Source organism: Erinaceus europaeus, chromosome 2 (assembly GCF_950295315.1).
Source record: "Erinaceus europaeus chromosome 2, mEriEur2.1, whole genome shotgun sequence".
Classification (NCBI taxonomy): Eukaryota; Metazoa; Chordata; class Mammalia; order Eulipotyphla; family Erinaceidae; genus Erinaceus; species Erinaceus europaeus.
This window is the reverse complement of record NC_080163.1, coordinates 167,417,660-167,431,896: the sequence shown is the minus strand read 5'-3', so window position 1 is coordinate 167,431,896 and position 14,237 is coordinate 167,417,660. Positions and strand designations below refer to the sequence as shown.

General features: G+C 43.7%; 1 protein-coding gene across 1 annotated transcript; it reads right to left on the bottom strand.

Moving 5' to 3' along the window:
- Positions 1 to 218: 218 nt before the first annotated feature.
- Positions 219 to 5,412, bottom strand: LOC132537008 (mucin-19-like). Its single transcript, XM_060186463.1, has 3 exons — positions 4,874 to 5,412; positions 1,086 to 1,121; positions 219 to 649 (listed from the first exon to the last, which is right to left on the bottom strand). The coding sequence occupies exons 1-3, from the start codon at positions 5,246 to 5,248 to the stop codon at positions 626 to 628; spliced, it is 435 nt and encodes a 144-aa protein (XP_060042446.1). The 5' UTR covers positions 5,249 to 5,412; the 3' UTR covers positions 219 to 625.
- Between the last annotated feature and the right edge of the window lie 8,825 nt (positions 5,413 to 14,237).

The window sequence follows — 14,237 nt, the reverse complement described above, 5'->3', positions numbered from 1 at the left end:
TCTCTCCTCTATCTCCCCCTTCCTCTCAATTTGTGGCTGTCTCTGTCAAATAAATAAAGATTTAATTTAAAAAAGGTGTAAAAAAGGTGGTAGTGTAGCAGGTGGTAGTGCAGCAGGTTAAGTAGACATGGTGGGCCAGCTTAAGGATCCTGGTTGGAGCCCCACCTGCAGGGGAGTCACTTCACAAGCAGTCTCCCCCTCTATGTCTTCCCGTTCTCTCTCGATTTCTCTCTGTCCTATGCAATGACGATGACATCAATAACAACAACAATAATAACTACAGCAAGGGCAACAGAAGGAAATAAATAAATATTTTTTTAAAATTTCTAAAAAAAAAAGGTGTAAAAAAAGAAAAAGTGGACAGGGGTAGACGGCATAATGGTTATACCAAGAGACTCATGCTTGAGGCTCACAGGTCCCAGGTTCAATCCCCCACACCACCATCAGCCAGAGCTGAGCAGGGCTCTGGGAGAAAAACAAAAAACAGAAAAAAGTCCAGCATCTACTCTGAAATTCATGTGTTGCTGATCTGGTAAGTCTGATGTTTGGTATCCTGTTTCCTATTCTGTTCCTGTCATATCAGTTCTTTCAAATGGTTATCTACAGTCCTATGTTTTCTCACCTGTTACTTCTGGCTGTTTTGATGGCACTGAAATTTAAAAACACAAATAGATTTATAAATATACATTTTAATATCTAAATTTGTAATGATGAATCATACTACATTTTAATAACTTCTTATTTTGTGATAGTTGTTTGTACAGTTCTTAGTTATATTAGATTATACTTTGGAAAGAAGACCATAGTTCTATAGATATTTTTAATGCTCAATTGGAGTAGACAGAAATGCTACATCTATTTTTTAGAAGCAGACAGAGAAGGGGAGAGGGACACACACAGAGAGAAGCCACAGCACTGAGAACACTTTCAATGCAAAGGGTCCAGGCTCGGACCAGGATTGCACATATAGCAAAGCAGTGCACTATGCAAGTGAACTATTATCCTGGCCCAGAAATATTATTTTCAAGCTCTATTATGCAGAAGGATATGCATATTATATTCTTCTCATGTTAATTTCAACTTACATTCAACGAGTTCTGGAGGAATTCCATTGCTTGAGACTAACTAAGAAAAAGTAAATTCATACTTTAAAGCATACAGGGGAATGGGCAGCAGTGTAGCAGGTTAAGCGCACATAGTACTGAGAGATGGTTAGGTCTTCAAGGAAACACAAATAGAATGACTGTTTAGTACAAAAATTCTTTTTACAAATTGTTATCTGTGACCACCTGTGGCCAGTAGTTTTGTATTCTTTAGGTCAGTTCCTCGCAGTGCTTGCTACTCCTCCAGCAGAGACCCTCAGACTCTCTTCCTCCTTTCCTTATTTAGACAATGAGGAGACTGTGAGCTCTGTAGCCCAGCCCAGGGGTTGAGGAGACAGTTCTGATTCTAGCATAAAAGTTGGGAGAAGGGGGGTGGTGGTGGAGAATAAGCTCCTGCCTGATGGCCACTGTTGGCGGCACACCCTTTTGCAAAAGCATAAACGCCTTGCTTCAGGTCCTTAGTTTTTTGCTTTGACAAGTAATTTTAACTGGACTTCATTTACAACAGTATTAAGCACAAGGACCAGTGTGAGGATACCAGTTCGAGCCCCCGGCTCCCCACCCTCATCCTCTCTGTCTTCCTCCTCCTCACTCAATTTCTGTCATCCTATTAAAAAGAAATGGAAAAATGGCCACAGGAGCAGTGGATTCATAGTGTTGGCACCAAGCCCCAACGATAACTCTGGAAGAAAAAAAAGAAAAAAGAAATAATATATTTAAATTTCAGCATATAGATCTGCTAGCAGATAGATAAGGAGAAATTGAGAGAGATGGGAAGATAGAGAGTGAGACAGACGAAGAGTCACCTGCAGACTTGCTTCACCACTCGTGAAGCTTCCCTGCAGGTGGGGTCCTTGTTCATAGCAACATATGCACTCTACCACAGGCACCATCACCCAGCCCCTGAATACTGACTCTCTATCCTAGCATCCACAGCTCAGATTCCTGGAGTATACAGAGGTCAGAAGCAGCTCTAATAGCAATGGTAACTGAGTCTTAAGTATAAATGACAGTCCTGTGGTTACAGTGACATATGTATTAATGAAGGGGACCTCAAGGGACAGACACAGAGGGCACAGTATCCCTGTAGCACCCGAGATGGCAGGAATAAACTAGGACCTCAGGTCCACAGGTGAGATGCTCCACCTACCACGCCCACTCCTGGACCACAGCCCTGTTTTAAGGAGAGGCTTCCCGTGTTACATCGTTGATACTCTCACTTTCTGGGAGGGGCATTAACAGACTTTGTGTCTTCAGGTGTGCTGCCCCTTAGAGCTGCTCAGGTCAGAGAATGGATAGGGAGAACCTGGAGAGTATAGACACTCCCTGGAGCACCACTGCCAGAACATGTTTCCCAAGCCAGTGGGGAAGGAAGGAAAGAATGGGGGAGTCTGGCAGTAGTGCAGCAGGTTAAGCACAGGTGGTGCAAAGCTCAAGGACTAGTGTAAGGATCCCTGTTCCAGCCCCAGCTCCCCACCTGCTGGGGAGTCCCTTCCCAGGTGGTGAAGCAGGTCTGCAGGAGTCTATCTTTCCCTCCCCCTCTGTCTTCCCCTCCTCTCTCCATTTCTCTCTGTCCTATCTAACAATGATGACATCAACAACAATAATAACTACAACAATAAAAAACAAGGACAACAAAAGGGAAAATAAATGAATAAATAAAATTGTTAAAAAAGTAAAGAATGCACAGGAAATGGGAGTGGCAACAGGTATGGGCATGGCTTAGAAAGAAGGTGGAGGCGGGGCTTGGGAGTTGATAAGGCTCTGTTACAGGCCTGGTTTCTCCCTTTCTAGCTCTGCTAACATGGGGCCCTCAACATATTAGTAAATTACTCCCACGCTCATTTCTCTCTCTCTCTCTCTCTCTCTCTCTCTCTCCTCTCTCCACACATGTACACTAAAATGTCTGTTCTCAATTTTCCTGAATAAAGCTTGAAATTTCAGGAGTTGGGCAGTAACACAGTGGGTTAAGGACATGTGACGCCAAGTGCAAGGACCAGCGTGAGGATCCCAGTTCAAGTCCCAGTTTCCCATCTGCAGGGGAGTCACTTCACAAGCGGTGAAGCAGGTCTGTAGGTGTCTCTCTCTCCCCCTCTCTGTCTTCCCCTCCTCTCCCCATTTCTCTCTGTCCTATCCAACAATAATTACATCAATAAAAAATACAACAATAAAACAACAAGGGCAATAAAAGGGAATAAATAAATAAATAATTTTTTTAAAAAGCTTGAAATTTCTAATTCTTGGTTGAGTTTATGTGTGACAAATATACACTCAGGTAGGTAACAAACTTGGCTATACTCCACCATCACTGAGTAGCAGTGGAAAGGCCAGAAGTGATTAATTGTTTGAAATAGGGGAAAAACAAAACCAGTGATAAGGAGTATATCATGGACCTACATATTGTAATCTTAATAGATTGTAACCACCATTAATCACAAATGAAAAGGGGAAATAAAGCCTGCAGTATTGATAACACAGTGAACCATGCTACTAAGTGTCCTATGCTTTACACTGGTTTGTTCTAGCCCTCCCCCGCCAAGAGAATTGGATCAGTCCTTTTAATTTCGCGGGCCTGCTTGGCCCCGCCCCAAGGAACCCCGAGAGAGGGTTCCTGAGTAAGAGAGTTCCTGAGTTCGAGAGTAAGGGAGAGGGTTCCTCAGTTCGAGAGTGCGAGAGTTTGAGAGGGTTCCCCAGTACGAGAGTTCTTGAGTTCCAGAGTAAGGGAGAGGGTTCCTGAGTTCGAGAGTAAAAGAAAAAGTGCTTGCGCCGCCGCAAAGAGACAGCAGAGTTCTGTTTGGTGATTAGTTTGTCTTAGTTTGTGAATCGTTGTTCCTGAATAAAGAAATACAGCTTCCCTGCCCAGCCGTTGTCTCCGCGTCTCTGTTACCCGCCCGTGAAGCTAGCCCTGCCGGCTGGAGCCTACGAATTTTAACAACAACTAAGTGAGGTCTGTGCTACATCTTATTATTATTAAGCATAAAACAGAGTGGATAGTACATTCTACTTATGGAAGAATACCTGAGTCACATTTATTGATCATTGCTTTTGTACTGCAAGTTCCAGGGGCAGAGGGTGGTTGGATATACGTGCTATACCCAGATTGTTCCTACAGCCACTGGAGTGAGGAGGGTAGGGGCTGAGAACAGGACTGGAGACTAGACAGCCTAAGCTTCAGTCCTCATTAAACCCTAAAAATATTATTTCTTGAGAATTCCATTTGAAAGAGAGGGGGAAACAAAAGAGCATGTATCACAAGGGTTAGGGTAAAAATAAACTTGTTATGTAGATGAATTATCTGCAAGCATTAAAATAATTCCATTGTAATGTTGGGTTAAATAAGAACAACTAGCACACTTCTAAATAATATATTGATAAATTAAAAGACCAGAACCTGATGAGCCAGGTGGTGGTACACCTGGTTGAGCACACATATTACAGTGCTCCAAGACCCAGGTTCAAACCTTTAGTCCATACCTGCAGTGGGAAGCTTCACGAGTGGTGAAGTAGAACTGCAGGTGTCTGACTCTCTCCTCTATGGCCCTCTCCCATCTCAATTTCTTTCTATTTCTAATAATGAAATTAAAAAAAAAAGACTAAACAGAACATGATGTATAAATGATGAATATATGATGACCTGACTTAGAATATGAAAGCTTCATTATTTTAAGAAGACTCAGGAAGCCATTAACAGCTCAAAATGGCCTGAAAATACCAAAGAGAGAATGTAAAGGAAAAAAAAAGACGTTTGTATATACTGTGTGTAGGCTTACCTCCTGGAGCTGTGTCAGCAGAGGATCCCTGAGGAAAAACTCTTGTGGTTGTGACAATGCCCACCAAGGAAGCAGTAGTGCCCAGCAGGGTAGAAGAGAAGCCAGTGGTGCCCATGGGTACACCAAGGAGGTTGAAGTGGAATCAGATCCTATGACAGATGAGCCTGTGGATTCAGATCCTTCCTTAGACTGGCTTGAAGTCTGAGAGACAACAAAAGATGGTCCAGTGGTGCCAGAGCCCTGGGATGATGGAGCCGTGGTCTGGCGCCCTGCTCCTGCTGTTCCAGCCCCAGTGGGTCCACTGCTACTGCCTGCTGAGCCAGGCCGGTTGGTCCTGGAGTCTTGCACGGATTGCCCTGTGGTTCCTGCCTCCATGACAGATAGCCCAGTGGTTCTAGACTGCACTGCAGCTGGTTGAGAGGTGCGAGGTTGATTGACAGATGAGCTTGTGGACTGACATCCTTCCTGAGGCTCGCCTGAGGTCCCAGAGCTTTCTGCAGGTGGCCCTGTTTTTCCAGAGTCATTAGGTGCTGGTCCAGTGGTGCTAGAGCCCTGGGATGATGAAGCCTTGGTGTGTTGCCCTGCCACAGATGATCCAGACACAGTGGAGCCACTGGCACTGCCTGGAGAGCCTGGTCGAGTGGCCCTAGCGCCCTGATTGGACTGTCCTGCTGTGGTGCCCTCTTCTATGCCTGTGGTCTCTTGCTCAGTTGGTGGAATGTGTGCTGTGGGAGCCCCTGTTCCTCCTGGTTAAGAAACAATGATGTCAGTGCATTGGAATCCTCTGAGCAGGTAAGATTCCCACTCCTGGTCAGTACCAATGGCTGGGGGTACTGACACAGGTGTCACAATGAGTTCCATGAAGCTTTCTTTCTTTGTCAGGAGGCCAGGTCGTGGTGCACCTGGTTGGGCACATGTATTACAATGTGCAAGGACCCAGGTTTGAGCCCCCAGTCCCCACCTGCAGGGGGAGGGCTTTGCGAGTGGTGAAGCAGTGCTGCAGGTGTCTCTCTGTCTCTCTCCCTCTCTATTACCCCCTTCCCTCTTGACTTCTGGCTGTCTCTACCCAATAAATAAAGATTAAAAGGACAAAGGGTAGATAGCATAACGGTTATGCAATCACTCTCATGCCTGAAGCTCCAATGACCCAAGTTCAATCCCCTGCCCCACTATAAGCAAGAGCTGAATAATGCTTTGGTAAAAATTACATTAAAGAAATAAAATAAAAGGAAGGAAAATTATTAATAAATGCATTTTTTAATTTTTAAAAAAAATATTAATTATCTGTAACTCTGATGTTTGACTCCTTCCATGAGGGCTTTGGGGTTTGTGCAGAAAATGACCTAAGAATAAACAAATATTTCTTGGAGCATCAAAAAAGTGCATATTGAGAGAAGACTATCATAATTAAGGCCAACACATTCTTGGTGTCTCCCCTACCTTGAAAGTAATTTGTACCTTGACAATTGTTCCTGATGTATGTTCAACTAAAAACATCTTTGATCTTCTTGTTCCTTTACATGTGGTTTTATCCATAAAATCTTTGATGGAGTTCTGATCAGTGATACACCGGACAGTCTCCCATCTTGAGGTATCTGGGAACATCCCTCCAGACTTCCTCAGACTAGCTATTTGGATGGGTGGGATCTCAGTGTCCTAGCATATGGCTAAGGTTCTCCATCTGAGTAGTAGCCATTGCTTCTTGCATTTAATAAGCAAAGTAGAACTTTGAAAGTCTGTGTTTCCATGGGACTACCTAGTTCCATTCCAGATGGCACATATTCTAACAAAATTACAGATATTAAATACAGGCAAGGGCCTACATGTACCTAGTATAAGCAAGGGACAATTATATACCTCAAAGTAAAAGTGCTTAATAAATAGCCCTTTATGATTAGACTTAGATAGCATAAGCCTGGTATTCTAGTAGAATGTCCTAAAGAAGGCATCATAAATTCTCTAATCACATATTTATTATTTAGGCTTATACACCCTCCTCTCCTACCCCTTACTTCACTTCTCTCAATCACTTTATGTAGTTAATTGAGTATCAAATAACTCAAAAATAATTTAAGTAAGATATATTCTTCCATCTTTTTAAATCTCTTCTGACAGAGCATCAGCATTATTGTTACCCTTAGGTTAATTTTAGAAGAGACACTATACAACTGGCCAAGAGATATATAGGCAAAAATTACACATCAAGTAAAGGACAAGTACTGTCCCAATGACAACCATTATTAGAATCATTAAAAAACGAGGGGGAGATAGCATAATGGTTACGTAATCAGACTCTATGCCTGGGGCTCCAATGACCAAAGATCAACCCCCCATACCACCATAAGCCAAAACTGAGCACTGATCTGGTATTAAAAAAAAAATCATTAATCAAGTAACTGAAGAAAAACTTGAGGCTAACTAAGACCTCACTAAAATCCTAGGTCTATTTCCTCCCCAACATGAGGCCATATTCCATAAATCCAATACTGGTTTGGATACAACAAATTACACTCAACATGGGGAGAAAGTCTAATCTTATCAGATAAAGGGACTACAAATAAGGGCAAAAGACTAGGTCACTTATCTATGACCTTTTTGGCCACCATTAGGCCATGTTATCATCACCTGGGGTCCTAGACAGGGAATCCTTGAATACCCCATAGATTCTCCCCTAGACCTCTCTCTATTATAACTGGTTATATCTATTAGGAACATCATCATAAGCCCTTCTGTGGGCTTCTCAGGACCATACCTTCACTATGAACTACTCTCCAAAGGGAGGCTGGATTATCCTATTCTGCCACTCAAAGAAGACTGTTTCTGAAGTGAGTGTATCCTAGAATGTTCTCAGATGTGATTATCAACTGTGAGCTAAGCCTGACAGAGACTTGGAAGTTGCAGAGGCTCTAGTGCTAAACATGAATAAATATGAGCCCCAGGTTAGCTCACTGAGGTAAACAGTTAATTGCATTTATATATTTTTTTGTTAAATTTGCAAGCAACTCTCTACCTTAATCCTGATTTCTAGTACTACTCTCAACTCTGACACCATCTTTTCAGACAATATTGTTAGTCCACCTCCATGTTAGCTCATAAGCTCAAGCAAAGATTACTAAGACATAAGTTCCTAGGAACACTCCTAAAATAGACTTCCTAGCTCCCTTGTACCCTAAGCTCTGTACTTTCATCTGCATTATACTTACCTTATGGTTCCTGTTAACTAAACATTTTGTCCTGTTTTCCATCTTACTGACTTTCAGCCACCAAATTGCAGGTGCTACTGTGATTCCATCCTGACTTCCCTGGGAAGATGATCTCACCAATGCTTCCCAGAACTTCACCTCTCCAGAGCCCTACTCTACTAGAACAGTCCAGGGGTAGAGACTGACCGACCAACACCTGCCGGGATAGCCGGAGGGTGCTTCTTCCCGAGCTAGTGCTCTCTGGGTTGGAGAGAACTCAACTGGAGCCGATCTAGGCTGCTGCATGGGAGAGGGATCAGGAACTCATGCTGCACTAACTTCGCAGGAGATACACTCTGGAACTCTCGGAGCTGGAAAGCAATTTCCAAATGTCTTTAATCAGAAGAGAAGCTGTTTTTATACTCTCTGAGTAGGGTGGAAACAGGATGTGACATAGAGGGTGGAGCGAAAAGTGACTGGTGGAAGATCAGGGTGTGACAAGGAGAGACCTTCTAAGTGGTAATAGGTGTAGGGCTGATCTAGAAAGGAAGTGAAGGTAGGACTACAAAAATAATGGAGAAAAAAAAAAAAATATATATATATATACATAGATAAAGATAGATTTTAGATAGACAGGCAGATGGTAAGTAGTAGAATCAGCCCATATCGGTAACATTGGGAGACTGCAGTTTTCAATGCAGGGAATGGGACACAGACCTCTGGTGGTTGAAACAGTATGTAATTATACCCCCATTATCATACAATTTTGTAAATAAGTATTAAGTTGACAATAAAAAAAAAGTCAGGATTTGGCGGTGGTGCACCTAGTTAAGCGCACATATTACTAAGCACAAGGCCCACGCAAGAATCAAGGTTCTGGCAGTCGGGCTGTAGCACAGTGGGTTAAATGCAGGTGGTGCAAACCCAAGGACCTGCATAAGGATTCCAGTTCAAGCCCCCAGCTCCCTACCTTCAGGGGAGTCACTTCAAGGCAGTAAAACAGGTCTACAGCTATCTCTCTCTCTCCCCGTCTTCCTCGCCTCTCTCCATTTCTCTCTGTCCTATCCAACAACAATGACAACAATAATAACTACAACAATAAAACAACAAAGGCAACAAAAGCGAATAAATAAATTAATTAAATTAAATTAAAGAATCCAGTTTCTAGCCCCCACTCTCCACCTGCAGGGGGGAATGCTTCACAAGTGGCAAGGCAGGTCTACAAGTGTCAATCTTTCTCCCTTTCTATATCCCCTAACCTCTCAATTTTTCTCAGTCCTATTAAATAAAATGGGGGAGGGAATCTGTGTTTACAGAAAAGGAGCTTTCCCATGTGTCTGTATCATCTCTTTGTCATAAATGACAGTTTTACTGCTGGGATTCAGTGCCTGCACCAGAAATCACCACTGTGGATGTGCCGTGGCGAGAAAGGAGTAAGAGGCCCAGAGGTAGTCTGAGCACTAACTACTGTGCCAGGACTGTGGGGCTGTTCACCCATTCACCATGGAATTAAGTGCCTTATGTATCTTGGGACTGAAAGTCTGGAGCTTTAATTCTAGTTCCATCTCTCTAGCCTGACACACTCTCTATTCTTTTGCAATTACCATCTGGATATTTCTGAATGTATCCTGTTATGGCTGGCTTTTCTACCACAGCCTCTGTTTAGATGCTTTAAATAACTAGGTTCAACACTCAGAGTGATCTGATACCCATCCACATCGAGGTGTAAAGATACAACTTACTATCCACAGGCACTACTATATGTATAATTTCATTAAAAAAAATACACACACCATGATGCCAACCTAACTTCCCTGAGCAGACAACTCTACCAATGTGTCCTGGAGCCCCAAATCCCCATATCCCTGCTCCACCAGGAAAAGAGAGAGACAGGCTGGGAGTATGGATCCACCTGTCAATGCCCATGTCCAGCAGAGAAGCAATTACAGAAGCCAGACCTTCCACCTTCTGCACCCCATAATGATCCTGGGCCCATACTCCAAGAGGAATAAAGAATAGGAAAACTTCCAAGAGAGGGGGTAGTTTGGAGATATCTGGTGTTGGGAATTGTGTGTGGAATTGTACCCCTCTTATCCAATGGACTTGACCTTCATATTTAAAAAGGAGAAAAATACACATAACATTGAGATTCACAGCTACAACATCCTTCTTATCTTACACACCTTCCAATGGCCATAGGCTCCCTGAACTACAGTTCATTTAAAAAAAAAACTCTGTTTTCCAGTTTTAAGCACTTACTTAAGGAGAAAGACATCCTCTGGCAAAGCAACTCATCTCTCACACAAGCAGTGCTGGTTTAGAAGACCTCACACATCCAAGTTCAGTGTCACAAAGGCAAGCCTGGGGCTCTTCTTGCTGAGTTACTGCCAAGGCACAAGGACAACCCCACCCTAACCCCCTTTCAGCTGACCCCTTCACTGTCCTCAGGATGTCAGTTGTCTCTTCTCACACCATCCAGTTGCATGCCTTGCTGCCTCTGCATTTGCTGCCTATTACTTCTAAAGGATAGTTCTTGCCCAAATGCCCAAATCCACCACAGTCCTCAACCATCCACCTCAGTGTTCTTGTCGCCAAAAAGGAACCCACTGCCAGCAGCTTCTCTCCTCAAGGTGTAAGCTTTCTACTTTTCACAACACCTCAGTGCCCATCTGCCACATGGCTGAGCGGTTTCCTCCCCTAGCAGACTGAGGTCCTGCTTTCATGGGGTCAAATCTTGGAAAACAACAGTCCCTGCAGGTTCTGGCAGGTTCACTGACCTCGCCTTCACAGGAACGAATACTTAGGAGACAGGATTTCAAGTGCATGAATGAGCACCACCACATCTGTAAACTGGACAGAGCCAGGTTGTCTCTACCAGGCAGGGAGAAGCCTGTCTGCCTACCTTGTCTGCAGCATCTTCTCTGGGCTTGCTTCTCCCCAGCGCTGAGCTGGCCTGGCTAAGGCTGCACTTCTGTCCCAAGGCCCTGCTGAACATGGTCACTGCGGGCTGTGGATTGAGGGAAAAGTTGTCTCTGGGTGAGGATGAGCATGAGCTGGGAGTGTGACCCACGCCAAGGGCAGTGGCGAATCTGCTCTGAGCCCAAGGGGCAGGACAGGGACAGGGGCTGCAGTTCTCCATCACCCTCACATGGAGAAGGGCCCATCTCCACCCAGCGCCCTGAATTTTATTAAGTGCGCTCTTCCTGCATAGTAGGAATAATGATGTTTAAGTGCAAGGACTCCAGGATTTTCTCTAAAGGCATTTATTTATTTATTTTACCACCAGGATTACCACTAGGACTTGGTGCCTGCATGAATGACGAATCCACAGCTGCTAGTGGTCTTATTTTTTTAAAATTTATATTTATTACTTATTTTCAATTTTGTTGCCCTACTAGGGGTCATTTTTTGTTTTATTTTTGATAAATATAGAGAGAAATTGAGAAAGTTGAGATTTAAACTCAACAAAAAGAACACAATAAAATGTGGTCAGAATATACTAGTAGGTGACTCTCTAGAGATACCCCTGGCCCACAGACATAGGCAGAAATGCTCCAGTTCACTCATCATCAGAAATGTGCAAATCAAAACCACTTTGAGATACCCCCTCACACCTTTGATACGGACTCCATCAGTAAAACAACAGAAGGTAAGTGTTGGAGAGGATGTGGAGAGAGGGGAACACTACTGCACTGCCTGTGGGATGCAAACTGGTGAACTGAGTATGGAGAATCCTTAAACAAATAAAAAAGGAAATACCACATGACACAGCAATTCCACTCTTTGGCATATACCCAAAAGACAGAAAAGCACTGGTTCAGAGGGATTTGTGCACCCCCATGTTCACAGCTGCTTTAGTCACAATAGCAAAGATCTTGAAACAACCAAAATGTCCTTCTGACAGATGCTTAGATGAAAAAAAGAGTATTATGCAGTAATCAAAAAGGATGGCGTTTTGTCCTTGAGATAAAGTGGCTGAAACTGGAGAAGATGATGCTCAGTGAAGCAAGTTAGGAGTAAGGACAACTACAGAATGGTTTCACTCATATGTGGCATAGTGAGTCTACATGTGTGGGAAAAAACAAACAAACTGTGAGCCTATTTCTAAGACTGTGTGAGCACTCTAGTGGTTTATCTATGGGTGTGGGGTTGGGGACACAGACTAAATGTTTACTAATAAGAGGCTTCAATAACCCCACTAACTCCTGCCCAACTAGACACCCTCCCCCACCACCAGTGGGTTCTCTCTTGTGGAGGCTAAACTTTCTTTCCCAGGCACAGCTCTGCTGAAAGATAATAATAACTAAGGCAAACAGACCTTGAGCAGTGGGTCCAAGTCCCACCCCTTAACCTTGCAGCCTCTGCTTCTGGGATGATGCCTTTTGTTCTCCAGCCTGTGCCCTGATATAAGGGTGTACCGCCCCTTTGTCCTGTACCAGACTTATGAGAAAGATCTGAGACCCTGGCTCAAGCATAAATAAAAGGCTCCTTTCCTCCTACACCCACGTCGGCTTCAGTCATCTTGATTATAAATAGTGTTCCTCAGCAACCTCACTCTTGTTCAATCCACAGACCTACAGCACAGCTCTACTGTCATGGGGGACATGGCCCAGGGAGGGGCTGGGCTCCGGGATGGGTGGCCGTGATGGCACCTGTGATGCAGCCCACAGAGCTGCAGCCTCACTGCTCATGATGGCTCTACCTGTGCCCACTGTGACAAGGACCACTTGAGAAGCCTCAGACATGGCCAACCTCAGACTAAGCAGCTTATGCTCTTTCCTCTCCTTCCCTGCTGCTGGACAACTCTGTCCTCAGACAGCCTCCTACTGGGTCCTGAAATGTCAAGGCATAACACCCATGGGAGGAGAGGTAGAAGCCCAGCAATGCCCAGGGGGACTGATGGCCACATGCCTCTGAAGCTCCAGTCGCCATTCCTTCTACAAGGAACATTTCTGAGCCAGAAACTAACTAGGACAGAACTGTCTGTGGGATTGAAAGTTGTTGGCCTGTTGGTCTCTGTGTTCAGAAGCAAGGGTGAGCCGCCACAGATGACCTACTATGAGATTCCGGCCTCTGGCTTTGGGAAACAGGATTATGGCTGGTGTTTTAATTCAAACACTAGGGTGCAGCCCTCTTCATATTTGCCAGGGCCTGGAAGAATGGGTTCAATCTCTGTGAAGGGCTTTGCCTTTATAAAGCTGGAGGCCTATAAAGGAACTGGTCTGACACCAGGACAGCAAGACATGAATCCGACTTGGCTAGTCTAGAGCAAGGTCTGCTACCTCTCTGGGGACAGGGTCATCAGGCATCATTATCAGAGCTGATTATGACTCAGGAAACTCACAGGCCTTCTCCCTGTTTCTTTCCCTCTCTCTATTACACCACACACACACACACACACACACACACACACACACACACACACACACCATGCATAAAAATATTGACTTTTCTGTCCAGATACTATGTATTCATTTTCTCATTACTATATTTGTGATAACCAAGAGTACATTTTGCTTAAAGGAAAAGATTTCTTTGAAAGGAAAGAGAAGAAATAATGAAAGGCAAAGGGGTATAAACTAGTCCTTTCAGTTCCTTTGACACTCAGATACTTAATGCACACACAAAAAAAGTGGTGTCTAGAATTTAAATAATAGTACCAGATAAACAAAAAGATAATATAGCTGAGATACCTTTCCTTCCTAGAAAAACTGAAATAACCCTTTTTAGTGAATCTAATATATTGTCTTGATAATGACTTATAATATTACTTATTTCTAAATGTATAGACTGTTCATGTAGTACAAGCACAAGTATGTTATATAGAGGGATATAAGTAGATCTGTAAATTTTTGTACATCTGTTTTCATTCACTTATATTATTACTATCTTAGAATATATTGAGGAAGACTGAGAGCCTAAGGGAAGGAAATAGAGTGGTAAGAAAAAGGAGAGAAAATCCTGGAAGACTGACCTTAAAAGAAGACTCAAACTGTGTACAGTGATGCTGGATATGTGTTGATGGATGGATCAGGGATGTTTTTAGATTTCTCTAGTGTCGCAGGCAATCCAGGAAGTGATGCAGTGTGTGTCTGGATTAGGCATGGACTCTATTCTGAGACTGGGATGAGGTAGGATTCCGATTCCCATTAGAAAGAAACTCATCCCACAGTGCCTAACCA